Genomic DNA, 17,370 nt, shown 5'->3' on the forward strand with positions numbered 1-17,370 from the left:
TCTCCACCAAGAGGCTAACATTGTTGCTGAGCACTGAAATATCCTGCTGCTTTCAAGGAACTATAAATCTTAATTTGCTTGGAGAGTAATACCTTAAATTATACTGGTTTAAGATTTCTGTGAATTATTTTTTCTAAAAAGAAGTTTACTCTAGCTCCTTTCTTCTTTATGTTTAAAAACTAGCCATTTCATTTGTTATAATTTCATTTAGTTGTATGAGCAAGTCTTAGCTTTTCAGTACACCCTCATAGCCAGAGCAAGGTACAGCAAGATTTTAAAGATATGACAAACTACACATTCTACAGTTGCTGCCAGCAGAAGAAAAGATCTTCTTTTGTTACAAGAATGAACTTGAAAACTTAAAAGGAAATTAAAATATAAATACTATAGAGTCACATAAGCCTAGATGCAAGTCCTGGCTTTGCTTTTTACCAGATCTTTATCCTGTTATTTAACTTCTGAGCTTCAATTTCCTCATCTTTAAAATGATGCTAAAATAGTACTTGCCTCATAAGGACTAAATGAGACAGTTGATGAAAAGCATTTATCACAGTGTCTGGTGTATTGTAACTAGTCTAGAAGTTCGTTATTATTTTTAACTTTCACTTATAAATATTGGAATATTAGCTGAAAGGAACTTTAGAGATCATCTATTTCAATCTCCTTGTTTTACCTCTATAGGAACTTAGGTTCAAGGGAATTTACATTGCTTGTCCAAAGTAAAACATTTTTAAAAGTCTTGTTAAGGATGGTCTTTTGCCCTGTGTGGCATAAAAATTTCAGTTAAATCTTAGTTACATTCATCACTTTTAGTAAATAAAAATAAGAATCTGGAAGAATAGCCAAGGTTACCTGAAACAGATGTTCCTGATTTCTCTCTCCCTCTCTTATGAGTATCACTAGTAGCCAGTTATATAAGTCAGGTACATGTGGTGTTGGTTACTTTCATCTGTTTGTTCATTGATCACTCATTTGTTGATTTGTATCTTCTGAGTGTCAGGCCCTTTAGGGAAAACAGCTGTGATTTTCTAGAAGCTACTTTTTAGCTTCTCTGAAGAACCAAAGCTTGCTCTACATTATTTAAGTTCCCAGCATGCTGCAGCTCATCCTGTCCATTCTATTTCAGTGCCATGAATCTGGACAAATTTGAGAAAGGCCCCAGGGAAATTTTTCATCCTGAAATACAAAAGGTAACAGAAAATTTTATGCTTCCTAATTGTACAAAATTGATTACAGTGTTAGGATAGAACTGACAGGTCATCAGTAATCCTTAGGCTAGGATACAAAGCCAAATCACCTATGCAACTTTAAAAAAATCATCATGGGAGAACTTCACACCTAAGGTTCTGATTTGATGGGTGTAGGGTAGGGCCTGGGTATCTGAGTTTTTCAGAAGTTCCTCAAGTGATTCTGATGCATAGCCACTCCTGAAAACCGCAGAACTGTCCTCAATCCACGAACCAATAGGGTGTACATCAGAAAAATCTTATTGGCTTGAAAGCCACCCTTTTTACTGAGTAATATAGAATTGTGTGGAATGTTAAAGAATTTTTTTTTTTTCCGAAATGGAGTTTCGCTCTTGTGGCCCAGGCTACAGTGCAATGGTACGATCTCAGATCACAGCAACCTCCGCCTCCCGGGTTCAAGTGATTCTCCTGCTTCAGCCTCTGGTAGCTGGGATTACAGGCGCCCGCCACCATGTCCAGCTAATTTAGTAGAGATGGGGTTTCATCATGTTAGCTGGTCTCAAACTCCTCACCTCAGGTGATCCACCTGCCTCAGGCTCCCAAAGGTGCTGGGATTACAGGCGTGAGCCACCACGCCCAGCCCGGAAGTTAAAGAGATTTTTAAAAAATTAATAAATACAAAATGTGGTTGATTGAGCTCTTACTCATATAGTAGACTGCGCTGGCTACCATCGACGATAAAAGGTATCCAGAAACCCATTCCTGTTTTCTTAGGTCTTACTGTTAAGGGAAAACAGTCTGCCTTGGGAGAGAAAAAAATTTAGTCATAATTTAGGTGATGGTTTATCAGAAAAATGTCAACCAAACTTTTGTCTTGTAGTTATAACCAATTTAGCTTTGAAACTTACAAACACAGCCATCACTAGTAGTGTGCCTGTCATGTGTGAAGCTGAGATTGAAGTAGTTGGGTACGCCAGGGATGGGTGACAAGAGAAGAGGCTGGAGAGGCAGGCTAGAATTCTATCCAGGAGGCATCAGGGAGCCAGTAGAACCTTTAAGCAGGGAGCATCATGCTCAAATTTGCTTTTAGGTAAATAGCAAGAGGAGGATTGATTTGGAACATGAACAATCTTTGCTTGCATGTCTTTAAAATACGGTTAGCTTTTAAAATAAGGTTATCAACTCTTGGCTTACCCTAAATATAGAGAGTTGTGAATTCTCATATCTTTTGATGTAATTTTTAAAATAGTATTTACACCCAGCCTCAACCCCAGACAAAACTCAGGCAAAAATGGGTATGTTAGGTTAAACTGTAAGCGACTTTAAGCCATCCAGGCTTATTACAAGTGATACTTTATAGCAAATTTTAAAACAAACTAGAATTATAAATATGTCAGTACCCATGTGTCCTTATTACTTCAGTCACACAGGTTATTATTCCTAATCCTTCTTTAAGCCTTGGTCTGATCCCCCACACCAACTCTGCTTCCCAGACACGGAGCCCCAAAACCCACAGAGCCAGAGCTCTGTGATGCTTCTTTCTGCCTCTCGCTACTGAGCCAGTTCCCTCGGCAGAGCTCATCTCTGCTCAGTCATCCCTGTCTGATTTTTCTAGGAGAGGAAAAGAAAATAAAAAGATATAGCAGCATTCTGCCTATTTATATCACAACTCTGTGCCTGTTTTTACCAAACAAAAGGTACTTTTATGCTTTCCTACATTTGTATTTTGGCTTTTTTCCCCTTAACAAAAGGAACCATTCGTGAACTTTCCCCTTGTCCTCTGTGTGTGTGAGTGTGCATGTGTGTGTGAATTTGCACGTGTGTGAGGCTCAGAGATGCAGGGTGAAGGCTGTCATCATATTTCTATAGATTTCCCTTAGGAACAGTTGAGCAACAGGCTTTAGGTAGAGAGGAAAGAGTTCTTAAAAATGGTAGGAGCCAGAGAGTAAACAGAAAGTAAACCAATTGTGTTATAAAGAAGGCATCTTTCCACAAAGAGGGAAGGTGGCTGGTGCTGTTTTTAAATGTTATTTGTCTGTTTCTGGCTGCTATACTGTAGTAACATTTTCCTTGACCAAAATCCAGAAGCAATGTGTGATTAAGCTAGCTTTAAATGGGTAGAGAAAAAAGGGTATCTGTGTGTTTCTTCCCACTCCTACCCATCAAGTTTGTTTCCAGATAGTTGCAATATGTTTCCTAAATGACCAGGTATTTTATAAAAACCGGTAGAGCTAAATTTGATTTTTAAAACATTTCTAGGTTTAAAAAGTGTATGTAAAATCACTCTCCCAAATCTCATATATATGAAAAAAATCAGTGTCAACCTCAAACTAATAATTAGAATCATGCATACATCAAAAGCAATGCCAGTAGGACTGTATTGAGAAACACCGTTACTAGCCAAAATTATACCTTCTGGGCTAAAATTACACACTAGAAAGCAGCAAAAAAGAGGACTTCCGATGCTCACAAATTCAGGAACAAGAATATTTTAAAAATCTGAATTGTGTTAAGTGGGACATTGGCAAACCAGGGCAAATTGCAGGACTATTCGCTTCTGAACAAATGTAATCCAAAATAAAGAAACTGCAACATAAATGTAACCTGACAGCCTATGACATCCCTCCTGCCTCTACAGCTGAGTGTTGAGACTCTAGCCCTGAGCTCAGCCGGGACTCCTGTTGCAAGGCTCTGATTCCTTCAGCCTAGCCCACTGAGGAGCAGCCTCTATTACCAGGCCAGGGACTGGTTGCAAAACATCCCAGTCCTAATGCTTGCAGGGCTAGTGGCAATTGAGAAGCTGACAGGTGTGACCCTTTTCTTATTCACCACAGTTAGCAAGGAAGGAGCACTGGCGTGGGTGTTAAAAGGACTGGGCATGAGATTCAGAGCTGACACTTACAGGCCACATGACCTTAACTGGGGATCCAATTCCTCCACCTGTGATTCAGGAACAGTTAAACTGCACCCCCCATAAATATATATATATATATATACACCTACTGATGTACCCATAAAAATTAAAAATAAAAAAATTAATAAAAACCGCAAGGTGTTGAGGAAGATCAAAGTAAACCATGGAAAGAGAGAATTTTGTAATGACATATACAGTGACATGCAAACATAAAGTCCCAATGTAAAAAATGTGTAACATAATTTTATTTTTTCCCAGAATTCAGAAATAATACCGCCAGGTGTGGTGGCTCACGCTTGTAATCCCAGCACTTTGGGAGGCTGAAGCAGGAGGATTGCTTGAGCCCAGGAATTGGAGACCAGTCTGGGCAATATAGTGGAACCCCATCTCTACAAATAATACAAAAAAATAGCTGGGTCTGATGGTACACGCCCATAGTCCCAGCTACTTGGGAAGCTGAGGTGGGAGGATTGCTTGAGCTCATGAGGTCGAGGCTGCAATGAGCCAAGGTCACACCACTGTGCTCCAGCCTGGGGGACAGAGCCAGACCTGTCTCTTTAAAAAAACAAAAAAAGAAATAATAAAATAATAAAGATGGCTGAGTTCTGAATGAAAGAGGCTTTCTGTTAAATAAAATGGAGGTTTGTATGCCTCTTACAGTTCTTTCAGAATTGCCATGTCTCCAGTTGACACAGCTCTTCCCCAGAGAGTCTTGGGCCAGGAGGGTGAGGGTCCCTCCAGCCTCCCTGCCTCCATCCTGACCCTCGTCGCCTCTGCACTGTCCCCATGGCTCACCTGGGCCATTCCTTCCCCCTCCGTTCAGCCACAGGGTCCCTGTCAGAGCCTTGGCTTTGGTGTCCGCTTATCAACCAGAATCTACTTTTTTAGAAGTTCTGGAAAAGATGGGACTTCCTTGTAATAAGTTTACAAACTTTTATATGGAGTGACTGAGAACGAAAAAGAAAGTAATTTAAGTTGATTAAATCTCCGTTGTGTACCAGGTCTTCCACACACACTGACAGTGATCTTCACAGGGGTTAAGACAGAAGGAAGGAGAGACCCAAATAGATTAAATGACTTGTGCCCAAACACAGTTAAGAATGCGACAGCAGGGATTCAAAGGATTGTTTAGGTTTGCTGTTCCATGCTGCTCTTATGAGATGGTCTTATGGGGAAAAAGATCCAAGACTCTTGGCACCCACCTTTGTCATAGTTGTTGGGGTTTTTTTCCCCCAAACAAAGCTCCTATAACCAACTTTTAAAATTATTTTCAAAATGTCAGTGTGAGAAAACCGAAGCTTGGCTTTCACAGCAAGTCAAAATGAAATAATTACTGTTATGCCTGGATGTAACTTTTAAAACTTTATTTGACAGGACTTGCTGGTTCTTGAAGAACAAGAGGTGAGTAATTCTATGGAGATATTTGCACCTGCTCTGCCTCCATGTTTGTAAATATACTTCTCCTTTCACTGTGAACCCAGCCTTTGCTTTCAGCCAGATCTCCATGTAGATTTGCACAGTGGGACACATTGCATGGAAAGAACTTACTGGCATGTATTTTTAAGGTATATTTTAGAATTTTCTATGCATCTAGCTATAAAGCTATGAAAACAATCAAACTACTTAAATCTGCTTGGAAACATTTAATGTGTTAAGCTTATGATCAGGATGAGTAATGAGGTTTTAATTTTCATTAGAGTGTTTATGCTTTATTAGGATGCTCTTAATATACAAAATGCTGAATTTATTTGCATGTTGCCATTCCCTGTTGCCCCCATTAAAAATATAAATATATTGGATTTTCTAAGTATATAACTAACATAGGGAAATATCTAAAATATTGTCAATAGGCAATGGAGTAAATAAATTATGGTTTATGTATCTTATCCCTCTCAGTAAATAGCAGTATCTTTTGTCTTGTTGCTCAGGCCAAACTTGGAAAAATCCTTAATCCACGTCTTTCTCTCTCATCCTATATCTAACCTATCAGCACATCCTGGTGACACCTCTTCATAAAATATCCCTAATCCAAACACTTCTCAACACTTCTACCACAACCACTCTGGTGTGGGGATGCCTCCCCATCCTCTCTTGCCTGGGCTCTGCAGACTGTCCTAACTCTTCTCCTGGCTTCCACTCTCACCCTGTCTTCTGGTTTCCAGATAGTAGCCAGTTGTCCTTTTGAAACATGTGGAATCAGGTCATCTCTCTGCTCAAAACTCTAAACGCTTCCTGTCCTGTTCAAAGGGAAGCCCCAGATCCTGACCCTGGCCTGCTGGAGCCTGCATGATCTGGCCCCTCTACCTCTCCAATCATCAGCTCCACACCAACCATACTGAATTCCTTATTCTTCCATCTCCTCAGAAAGAGCTTATAGTTCCCACTGCTGGGGATGCTTGTCCCCCAGATGTCCTCACTTAATCAGGACCTCTGCTCAGAGAGACCCTCCCTGACCACTCTGTCTAGAACAGTACACCCTGCCTCTCACCCTTAGCCTCTTTGATTTTTGTTAATGCTGGTATTTTCATTTGTGTGCTTATTATCTGTCTCCCCCATGAGAATAAAAGCACCATGAGAGCGGAGACTATAAGCACCATGAGAACAGAGACTTCTTTAATTTTGTGTTCCCAGATCCTAGAACAGTAAAAATAGAAGGTATAGAGTAAATATTTGTTGGTTGAACAAGTGATTGATTGATTGATTGATTGAATGAATATATTATGAAATGCTATGATGCCATTAGAAAAAATAAGGTAGTAACACAAAGGATAAATGCTTGAGAGATGGATACCCCATTCCCCATGATATGATTATTACACATTGCATGCCTGTATCAAAACATCTCATGTACCCCATAAATATACCTACTAATATATAATACACCTAATATATAATACTAATATATAATACACCTACTATGCACCCATAGTGCAAGAATGAGATAGAGTGCTATGTCTGAATGCTTGTGTCCCCCCAAAATTCATATGTTAAAGCCTGCCTACCGATGTGGTGGTATTAGGAGGTGGGGCCTTGGGAAGTAATTAGGTCATGAGGGGGGAGCCCTTGTGAATGGGATTAGTGCCCTTATAAACAAGGGAGCTTGTTCGCCCCTTTCACCACGTGGGTATGTAGCAAGAAGGCACCATCTGTGAACCCAGAATATGCCCCGCCCCAGACACCGAATCTTCCACTGCCTTGATCTTAGACCTCCTAGCCTCCAGAACTGTGAGAAATAAATTTCTGTTGTTTTTAAGCCACCCAGTCTATAGTATTTTGTTATAGCAGCCCAAATAGACCAAGACATAGACCTTTACTTATTGGCATGGAAAGATTGCCACCACATAGTATTTACTGAAAAAAGCAACTCACGGGACATTATTTATGTATAATCCCAATTATGTTTTTATAAACAAATATTTGTATGTATATTCATTCATTCATTGATTCAACACATACTTATTGAGCTCCTACCATGCATGTACCATGTACTGTTTGAGGCGTTGGGGATACATCAATGAGCAAGACAAGGTCCTTTCTTCACGGAGCTTACAGTCTGGTGGGGTAAGACAAGCTAAACAAGTAAACAAACAAACAGAAACATGGTAAGACCAGTAACCCCAAGAGCTGTGAAGAAAGTAATGCACAGAGGTGGGGTGTGCAGTGAGGGGGTAGGTTTTTTACATTGAACAGAGAAGGTTTATCTGAGGCAGTGACACCTCAGTTGATTCTTGAACATGTGGATGTAAATACAAAGAAGGGGCTGAAAGGATGCACCCCAAATTGTTGGTGGGAGTTACTTTTGGGCAGGACAGTGGAACTGGGTTGGGATGCAGCAGAGAGCAGGCAAAGGGAGATGCCTGCTTTTTTATTTTTTAAGAGAGGGTCTCACTATATTGCCCAGGCTGACTTCCAACTCCTGGGTTCAAGCGATCCTCCCGGCTCAGCCTCCTGAGTAGCTGGAACTTCAGGCTCATACCACCATGCCTGACTACATTTTTATCCATATTTTGTCCATCTTAGATTCATGCTTGTTGCAGGAGAATTTATGGACTTCACGTGTAATTTGTAAAAGGCAAAAAGTAAAAAAATCACATTTCTGGTAAAAATTTGAAAAAGTAAAGAAATACACAAAAGATAAAAGGAAAAAATCACCTGCAGTCACAAAGATGACTGCTACTAACGTTTTGGTATATATGTTTGTTACATTTTATATAAAATTAGGATTATATATAGCTTTTATATCTCAAAATTACTCTGTTCATTAATCCACAGATATTTATTGAGCACCCACTGAGTGCATGCATATGCCTGTTGTAACAAACAAACAATAGAGAGAATGCACTGATGGGAAATGTGAACACTCCCCCTGCCCTGACTTCACCACTTTTTCAGGGGCTGGACCTTGAAAGAACACCTGTTCACTGTTCATTGCATCCTCCTCTGCTTTTTTTGAAACTCCCAAGTTGTGAAAAATAAGTTGCTGATCTCTTTATTTTTCAATTTTATTTCCTTATTAAGGGGATATTAGCTTGAGGCAACACTAGTCACTTGTCATGACATCTTGAAGTGTGAACAATGGCCATGATCCTCCAGAGCTTCTCTGAGAGCTGTGTGGCGAGGCACTCTATTTAATCCTGCTGCTTCTCAACTGGGATAAATTGGGAGCATTTATCCCAATTCCAGCCTATTCTAGTGGTAAACTATTAGCTGCAAAGATGGGCAGGTAATCCAATAAAGAATACTAGTGAGGCTCCCGAAAGGTTAGCACTCTGGTAAAATGATGTCAGTGTCCTGAACCCATGTTTTGTTTGCTGCATAGAGAGGCACCCCCACAAGAGAACATGGCATCCCAAGCTGTACTACACGTGGAGAGAGGAGAGATGTGTAGGAACCTGTGGAACCCTAAAAATATGGAGGCGTTGCCTAAACAAGAGTAACAAGGAACCAGGGGTGTCTCATTTTGAATAAGGCCAACATTTCTCAGTTCCAAAAAATTCTTCTGGAATCATTGGGACTTTAGTTTCCCTCATAGTTTGTTTTTCTCAGAAGAGCTATAATTCATAGCATACTACTGATTTCCAAGAATGTGACTGCCTGTTAGTCTGTAATCAGGTTGAGTTTTGTCTTGTAAAATTTAGAACTTAGAAAATTTAAATTCCATCCAAGCAGGAATGACAGCTGTGACCTTATCTGTATGTTGAATGTCTGAGCAAGACTTACATCCTGAGAAAACCAGTACCTGTGAATTCTCTCCAGCAGCACCTCCCTCCAGGGACCCCGGTCTGGCCTTGAGACCTTGAGAGCTCTGAATGGCTGGTTAAAATATTATCTGTGACAGTCCACTTGCACCAGATCAAACTATCCCCTCCTAAAATATGAAATACCTCATTATAATGAGCCATACCTTGATTTCTGGAGATAGGTGAAAACTGTTAGTCATGGACCTAATTTGGGAAGTCCTGGACACCATATTACCTAAATGAGGCTGTATAAGTAGGTTCAAGTACTTAACAAGTACTTCCAGTCTTTCTGGAATCTCCACCTGAAGCAGGAGGAATTCATATAATTTATCGTTTAAACTGGGACGCTTTGAGAGTAATTACTAATAACATCAGGACAACAGATAAAACAGATATAAGCTAGGGCTGTCTTGGCAAACTTGGACACATGATCTCCCTACCTTGAAGATCCTACACCCTTGGGTGCACAGGTACTTAAAAGACCCCCATCATGCAACCCTTGCTGCCTTACAGACTTTGCTCTTGTCTGACCCTAATAACTTGTGATGAAGACTTGACAAGACATTGCAAAACCAGTCTTTCTGGAGTCTCCACCTGAAGCAGAAGAGGTCCTCAGCAGGGGTATGGTAGCATGGTGCCAGTCTCAGAGCAACCCTATAAAACCTTTTAAAAGCATTGGCCAGTGATCAGGTGGTAGTAGGCCCCATCTCTGCTTGTACATCTCAGTTTCACTCGAAACTTTTCAGAGAAGATTATGCCATGATATTGGAAAGAATGCTGGATCAAAAGTCAGAAGACTCAAGTTCCAGCTCCGGTCCTACCTTTCACTTAGTTCCAGCCATGCGCAAGTCCCTGTCTTCCCTGTCCTGTCTTAAAATAAAAGCATGGACTCAGTGGACTATAAGGTCCTTTCTGGTTTTAGCAGGCTGTCAGTTTATGGCTCAGAGTTATGGTCATTGACCTAGTCCTTCTTGCTAGCTGTCAGCTCAGCTGGGCCTGATCCTGGGCCTCCTGACAGCCTCTTGGTTTTTTCTCTAGTCTAGTGGTTCTCAAAGTGGGGCCCCTAGGCCAGCAGTATCAGCATCACCTGGGAACTTGTTAGAAATGCAAATTATCAGGCCCTATCCCAAACCTACTGAATTGAAAACTCCTGGGGTGGAACCCAGCAATCTTTTGTTTAATAAGCCCTTCAGGTGATTCTGATGCCTAGTCAAGTTGGAGAACCACTACTGTAGTTCCTGCATTATTATTCTAAGAGGATCATATGTCAGACCCCAAATTACTGTAGGTGCTTTTTAAGGGACCCTTGAGACATGTGCTTACTGTCATCACTTCCAAAACAGAGAAAGAAAAGTTACAAACCATAAAACTCTAAAGTAAATAGAGGTCCCTGGAAACATTCTAAGAAATTTATCAAAAGCTAGTTTGTAAGGAAGCAGTAATCATTTGGAGACGTCGTATGAAAAATAAGTTGTTTCTGACAAAGTTTCTTTTCTCATTTATTATGCATACAGTCACTTATGTCATGAATATTTATTAATCTTTTCCAATGTACTATGGTCAACACTGGGGATTCAATGGAAAGAAAACAGTGTATGATTTCTCCTGCACAGGACTCAGGTTCTAGTGGTAGAAACAGATACGCAAGTTCAATAAAAGATTTACAGAGTGTAAATAGTGCTTCGAGGAGAATAAACAAGGTTCTCTGATGGAGAATAACAGCAGGAAGGAGGGTGGCTTTATGTGGGGAGATCAGGAAAGGCCACTCTGGAAATTGACACTTGAGCTGAAACCTGCATGATGGGAGAGAGCCGGTCATCCCCGGAACTGTGGAAGAGTTCCAGGTGGAGGGGTCAGTTTGGGAGTGTCCTCTCTCTTCCTGTATAGAAAACCACTGTTAGTGATGAGTGTGCATCTCAGGTGTGTTGGGACAGAAAAATGTTCGGATGCACAGCCTTAGAACTTGGATTTTCAGATTTTTAATACTCCCAGATCCAGCTATTCTGAATCCTGGCAATCACCTTGACTTCCTGCCTATGACCCATTGGCTAGTGTGCTTTAAATATCTTTGTCCCTTGTCTACCCTTAATTGACCACCAAGAATTTCTTCATCTAGTGGTGGGTCAACCAACCTTGTAGAGGTTGATTCTCTTCCAACATTTGATTTTGTGTTTATTATGAAATACTTCAGGCGTACAAAAAAAAGTATAGAGAATAACATAATGAAGACCTACAAAACCACTACCGGCTGGGCATGGTGGCTCACACCTGTAATCCCAGCACTTTAGGAGGCTGAGGCAGGCGGATTTCCTGAGGTCAGGAGTTCGAGACCAGTCTGGCCAACATGGTGAAACCCCATCTCTACTAAAAATACAAAAAAAATTAGCCAGGCATGGTGGCATACGCTTGTAATCCCAGCTACTCAGGAGGCTGAGGCAGGGGAATTGCTTGAACCAGGGAGGTGGAGGTTACAGTGAGCCGAGATCACACCACTGCACTCCAGCCTGGGTGACAGAGTAAGACTCTGTCTCAAAAAAAAGAAAGAAAAAAAAAACACTACCCAATTTAAGGAAAAAAAGCATTAAAAATATGATTGAGTCCCTGTTTACGCCTCCCTGACCCTGTTCCTCTGTCTTCCTCCCTTCCCTGTGGAAGCTGCTATTTATCATTTCCACCAGATCAGAATTAATTCGGTTTAAAGTTGGAGATGGTAGATTGCACATTTGTACCAGCTACTGCTTGCTTGGCTTGGGCTTGCTTTTTTTTTTTTTTTTTTTCACATCTGTTTTGTGACTTCTTCAGATTGAATATCTTTAGGAATTGGGGAAAATGAGCTTTTAGTATAAATTGCCTATAATTTTCATTTCTGTGTCTAAAAGAGTCCACAATATATCAGCCTGAGATTATGTTAAGCTTTGAATTACAACGAACTCTTCTTCGCTGACTGGGATTTGGACTATTGCTCATGGGTTGATTGGAAGATGGTGCCAGGCCTATGAGTTCCTGTGGCCATTTGTTGGAACCCTGTTTTGCCACAGAACAGAACTGGTATCCTAGAGATGCCATTAGTAATGAAATTACAAATGAACTAATTCATAAAGGCATACAGTCTCATCTGTAAGCTATAAATACCTACAAAAATGAAGGAATGGTTGTTGTTAACATTGGTCAAAACCCGGCTGGATGGGAGGAAGGGATCCCCCGACTGTCCATCCTGGTGACTGCCATTGTGCTAAGTCACGAACAGCACATCTCAGAACTATATGTGCTGTGATGATAAAATTAACTGTAACACCTTTTGTTATTATCCTAAGGGCTCTGTGAATTTCAAGTTTGGGGTTCTTTTTGCCAAAGACGGGCAGCTCACTGATGATGAGATGTTCAGCAATGGTGAGTGATCTTCTCCTGCTCTCTGCTGCCAGAGACCCTGTCCTGCCTTGTTGCATTCTTGCCAGTTGGAGCTTAACTTGTCTGTTGAGTTGGAGTCTTTAATACGAGGAGATGGTTTTACACAATTTTTCGTGAATTTTGTAGGGCAGTTTTGCCCAGTTTCATTCATTTGGCAAATATTTATTGACCACCTCGTTTTTACCTAGTCACTGTTCTGGGCACTGGAGAGACAGAAGAGCACATGGGATTTGGAGAATTTGGTTCTACACAGTCCCAAGAGCAGTGGAAGATTTTTCTGTGGTTTTTATGAGAGGAAGAATTATAAGATGGCATCATCTTCCTAATATTTAGCACTTTTCATGTTAAATACCTGCTTATTCTGAACGCAAGCAGTAATAACATTTTTGTTTTGCAATATAAACACCTGTGGTCCCAGGCTGGCAGTAGTAAGCTGGGTTCATCTGATTCTGCGGTTTTCCTTTCCTTGGAGTCCTGGGAATTGTGGGGCTTCCTCATGGTCCTCAAGAAGAAGGAAATGTGGCTTACCCATGCTGTTTACCATGCATGAATCGGCAGAGCCTGGTTAATTCTCCAGCGATTCCGGTGCATAGTTAGAAAATGAGGACTTGTTGATGCCCATACTTTCCTCATACTCTACCTCTTCCTGCAGAAATTGGAAGCGAGCCTTTTCAAAAATTTTTAAATCTTCTGGGTGACACAATCACTCTAAAGGGCTGGACGGGCTACCGTGGCGGTCTGGATACCAAAAGTAAGCCTGCCTCTTGATCTATTCTGTTGTAATTTGTATAACTTTTGTAAGTCAGCCTGACCCGTGTCTGAACTTATACCAGAGATGGGGGAAGGGATAAATGAGAGAAGACTGGAGGGAGGTGAGCGCCACACCCCGTTCAACATAGAGTCATGGACCTGTTTGGCACTTCCATTGAGCTTCGTAAAACTAAATCAGCCCTCACAGCCCTGGACAGTGTCAGAAGTCCTGGTCTGCCCATGAATATTACTGCTCAGCACCATCTGTGTGCCAGGACTCTGGGGATATAAAAGTGGATAAACCAACATGGGGTCCTCCTTTCTAGGAGCCTGCAGTCCAGGCGACATCCAGCAGATGTTATGCAGATAATTATCAAATGGTTTAGCACTAAGTACAGAAGGCAACTAAGAAGAAAAAGTACAGAGTGCTATGGGGCACTTTGCCTAATCTGGGGAATTAGGGAAGGCTTCTCTGAGCTTTTTTGAGACCAGAGGGAGGGGCGAATCGGAGTAATTGGAGGGTCTCGAGGGGAGAAGAGAATTCCAAGCAGAGAGAACATCTGTGAAGACCTTGAGGTGGAAAAGAACATGTTGTGTTCTAGAAACTAAGAGATTTGTTTATGGCTGGAGGGAACGAGGCACTGAGAATGATGCAATATGGCCTGGAGTAGGAGAGGGGACATGACCCTGAAGGGAGTTTTGAGGTTATAAGTCTGCATTTTATTCTCTGTCATTAAAGGGTTTCAAGTAGGGGAGTGGTGAGATTAGATCTGTACCTTTGAGCAGATGGGGGAGGCAGAGGAGAAGCCTGCTCTCAGAGGCTGTGGCAACAGTCCAAACGAGATAGGGTTGCCTTGGGAGAGGGCCACAGGTCAGAAGGGAGACAGGGACTAATTCAAGAGCCATTTTCATGGTAGGATTGGCAAGTGGAGGATGAAAGAGGAGACAGTACTTGAAGACACTTCAGGGTTTCTGCCCTGGGTAACTGGGTGGGGTTGGCACCGGCATTGAGATTGGAAACACCTGAAAGGAAGCATTTTGAGGATGGGGGCCTGAGTGGGGAAGATAGGTAAGATTACAAGCTTAGGTTTGGAAGTTCTTTCACCATCTCATTTTTGTGTAGCATTGCTAGCTTTTCCCTTTGTTTCTGTTTTGTTTTTTTTTTTTTTTTTTTTTGCTTTATTTGATCTTCACAGTCAGTCTTTGAGGTAAGTCAGGCGGCGGGTGTGAGGCCCTTTTGGCCTAATAGTGATAGGCTTCGAGTGCAGGTCCCCTTACCCTCTGGGAGCCTCATCTTCCCACCAGCCCACCATGGCATCACGGATTCTGAATTCGGGAGAGCTAAGTGTGCCCTAACTGACAGATGCAGGGGTGGGGGATTGGGCCCTAGTTGTCAGGCTCCAGCTTCACTCGAACACACATAGAGTGCACAAGGTGAATTCTTCAATGCCTGCCACTCATACCCCCGCTGCCAACCCTCAGCGTCTCCGATATGGTCATAACAATCATCCACTGAACGCTTGATACAGCCAGGCATTCTGCTAAGCACTTTGCGAATATAATCTCATTGAGTCTCCCCAATATCCCTAGGAGTTAGATATGACTTTTATCCTCATTTTCAAATTAAGGAACTGAGGCTCAGAGAGAAGTGAGGTAACTTGTCAAAAGCCACATAGCCAATGACAAATTGAATCCAAGTCGGCCTCATTGTAAAGCCTTTGCTTTTAATCACAAACAATTCTGTCACAAATACCACTTCCTTTTGGTTTATGGACATAATTGTTTGTGTCATCTTGTGTTAATTTCATCCCGTACCTCCCACAGCAACTGCAAGGCAAGGAAGCTCAATACTCTCCTCTTTAGCCTGGACTTCTTATGACCTCCTCCATTCTGAGGCAAGGCATGAATCGGACAGCAAGTGAGCTTAGGGAAAGAGGAAGAGGCCTTTCCATGTGGGGGGTTGCATCAAGTGGAGGGTTGTTGCTTCCGTGCAGGTGGATAATCCAAATATCTTTGAGAATGTCCTGTGTACAGTATTTCTCTAGTCTGCAGATGAAAATGCTTTCCTTTTGGCTTGAATTCTCTGTGCTCACTGAATGCATATTTGTATTTTGCAGATGATACCACAGGGATACATTCAGTTTATACTGTGTACCAAGGGCATGAGATCATGTTTCATGTTTCCACCATGTTGCCATATTCCAAAGAGAACAAGCAGCAGGTACATGTGAACATACCAACCATCAAATAGTGATGTGAATGTGGAGAGGGCACCATTATGATTCCATGGAATTAGAGGCTATGCCGGTTAACATATGAGCTGAACTGCAGCCACCAATTTAGGGATGCTTTTGGCGGTCTGTATTGGAACTTTCAACAAATCTTAGGAAGAGCTATTCTCACTGGTGCTGTCACCTTAGAGAAATATGGGGTCAGAGATAATAATGTGCATGCGTGTGTATGTGTAAATATGTATAGGTATTTGTGTGTGTGCGAGTGCAGTTTCATAGACTCTTTTTTGTCTCTCTCTCTTTTTTTTTTTAATATATTTGATTCAAACATTCTTCTATCCAACATGGACTCTTGAGAGATTATTTTGTATAGGTGTTACCTTTTCTCTGTGCCTTCTCTCAGTGTGCCTTGTGTCTTGTCAAAATGAGACTATCCAGGACATATCATAAGTGTTCCTGTGTGATGGCTGAGAAGTATTGTTTTCAGGTCACTGCAGGAAGTTAACACTGAGTATCTACATGGGCTGTACCAGGCTGGGAAAAAACCTCTATCTAAGATACTCCTCACCCACCCCAGAGCTTGGCCACTGAGACAGGAGCAGAGGAGAGGGGTTGGAGAGCAAGGGCCTAGGCTGGCAAAACATGGGAGGCCTGAAGTCAAAGATGTCTGAAGTTCAGGGCTCTGTCATAGTGGCTGTGGTTTGTTATATTGGGTTATGGTTTTTTAACTCTGTGAATATGCCATGTTTGAGAGTCTTTCTCAGTGATGTTATTTATGCTCACTACAGGTGGAGAGGAAACGCCACATTGGAAACGATATCGTCACCATTGTGTTCCAAGAAGGAGAGGAATCTTCTCCTGCCTTTAAGCCTTCCATGATCCGCTCCCACTTTACACGTATCCTGGGCCTTTGTAAATGCTCCAGTGTGGCAAGGTGTGGTTCAGCCTCATTGGACTTCCATGACCCTTAAACCAAATCTTGTCATGGACTTGTTTTGTAATGCTAGCTTTAGACCCACTTTTGGGGAATTTTACCTAAGCATTGTGTATAGTTCCCCCTTCCTCTCTCCTTCCATTTCAGTAGTAGATGGATTAATTCTCAGAGAATTCTTGACTCCTGAAATATGGTCTCTTTCCTCAGGTAGTCTACAAAATGAGGAAAACTTCCTGCTATCCTTCAGTCATAAATGATTTAGAAGAATTATAGGTAGTGAATTCTCTGAGAAATTTGCTGTAGGCATAAAAACTTGCAAGTTAAGATGAAAGGCCAAAATAATTTTTCTTGTTGATTTAAGCCCTGGTAATAGCTGTTGTATTACCATCTCTTGAAATTTGAGAAATGATAGAATTAATAGTATTTTTATCTGATTCCCCTAATCCCTGTTCAGCTCATATTGCTGGCAAAGTCCAGCAATGGGGCTGAAGCTTCTGCAGTATCTGAGCTCAGCTCTGCCAGACAGGCATGGGGCATGAGCTTGACCCGCCCAGCAGACACTCAGTTGTGGCCCTGTTGCTCTTGGTCCCAGACCATGACAGCAAAACCCAAAGTTGGTGGCTCTACTGGTTGTACATAATAAGCAAAATGGCAACAAATCAGCATTTCAGAATAAATTCTAGTCGAGTTACTCATTTCCCTGGAG

At 41.7% G+C, this 17,370-nt stretch overlaps 1 protein-coding gene across 4 annotated transcripts in view; it reads left to right on the forward strand.

The window, feature by feature from the left end:
* GARNL3 (GTPase activating Rap/RanGAP domain like 3) overlaps positions 1-17,370 on the forward strand; it is a 167,201-nt gene that overhangs the window by 92,483 nt on the left and 57,348 nt on the right. For all 4 annotated transcript variants that reach the window (XM_063649940.1, XM_054501436.2, XM_054501435.2 and 1 more), the window contains 6 exons: positions 1,127-1,190; positions 5,476-5,502; positions 12,656-12,731; positions 13,402-13,500; positions 15,617-15,720; positions 16,519-16,627. In XM_063649940.1, the coding sequence (XP_063506010.1) occupies positions 1,127-1,190; positions 5,476-5,502; positions 12,656-12,731; positions 13,402-13,500; positions 15,617-15,720; positions 16,519-16,627 (479 nt within the window). The remainder of the gene's footprint in view (positions 1-1,126; positions 1,191-5,475; positions 5,503-12,655; positions 12,732-13,401; positions 13,501-15,616; positions 15,721-16,518; positions 16,628-17,370) is intronic.

This window comes from Pongo pygmaeus, chromosome 13 (genome assembly GCF_028885625.2).
Source record: "Pongo pygmaeus isolate AG05252 chromosome 13, NHGRI_mPonPyg2-v2.0_pri, whole genome shotgun sequence".
Taxonomy (NCBI): Eukaryota; Metazoa; Chordata; class Mammalia; order Primates; family Hominidae; genus Pongo; species Pongo pygmaeus.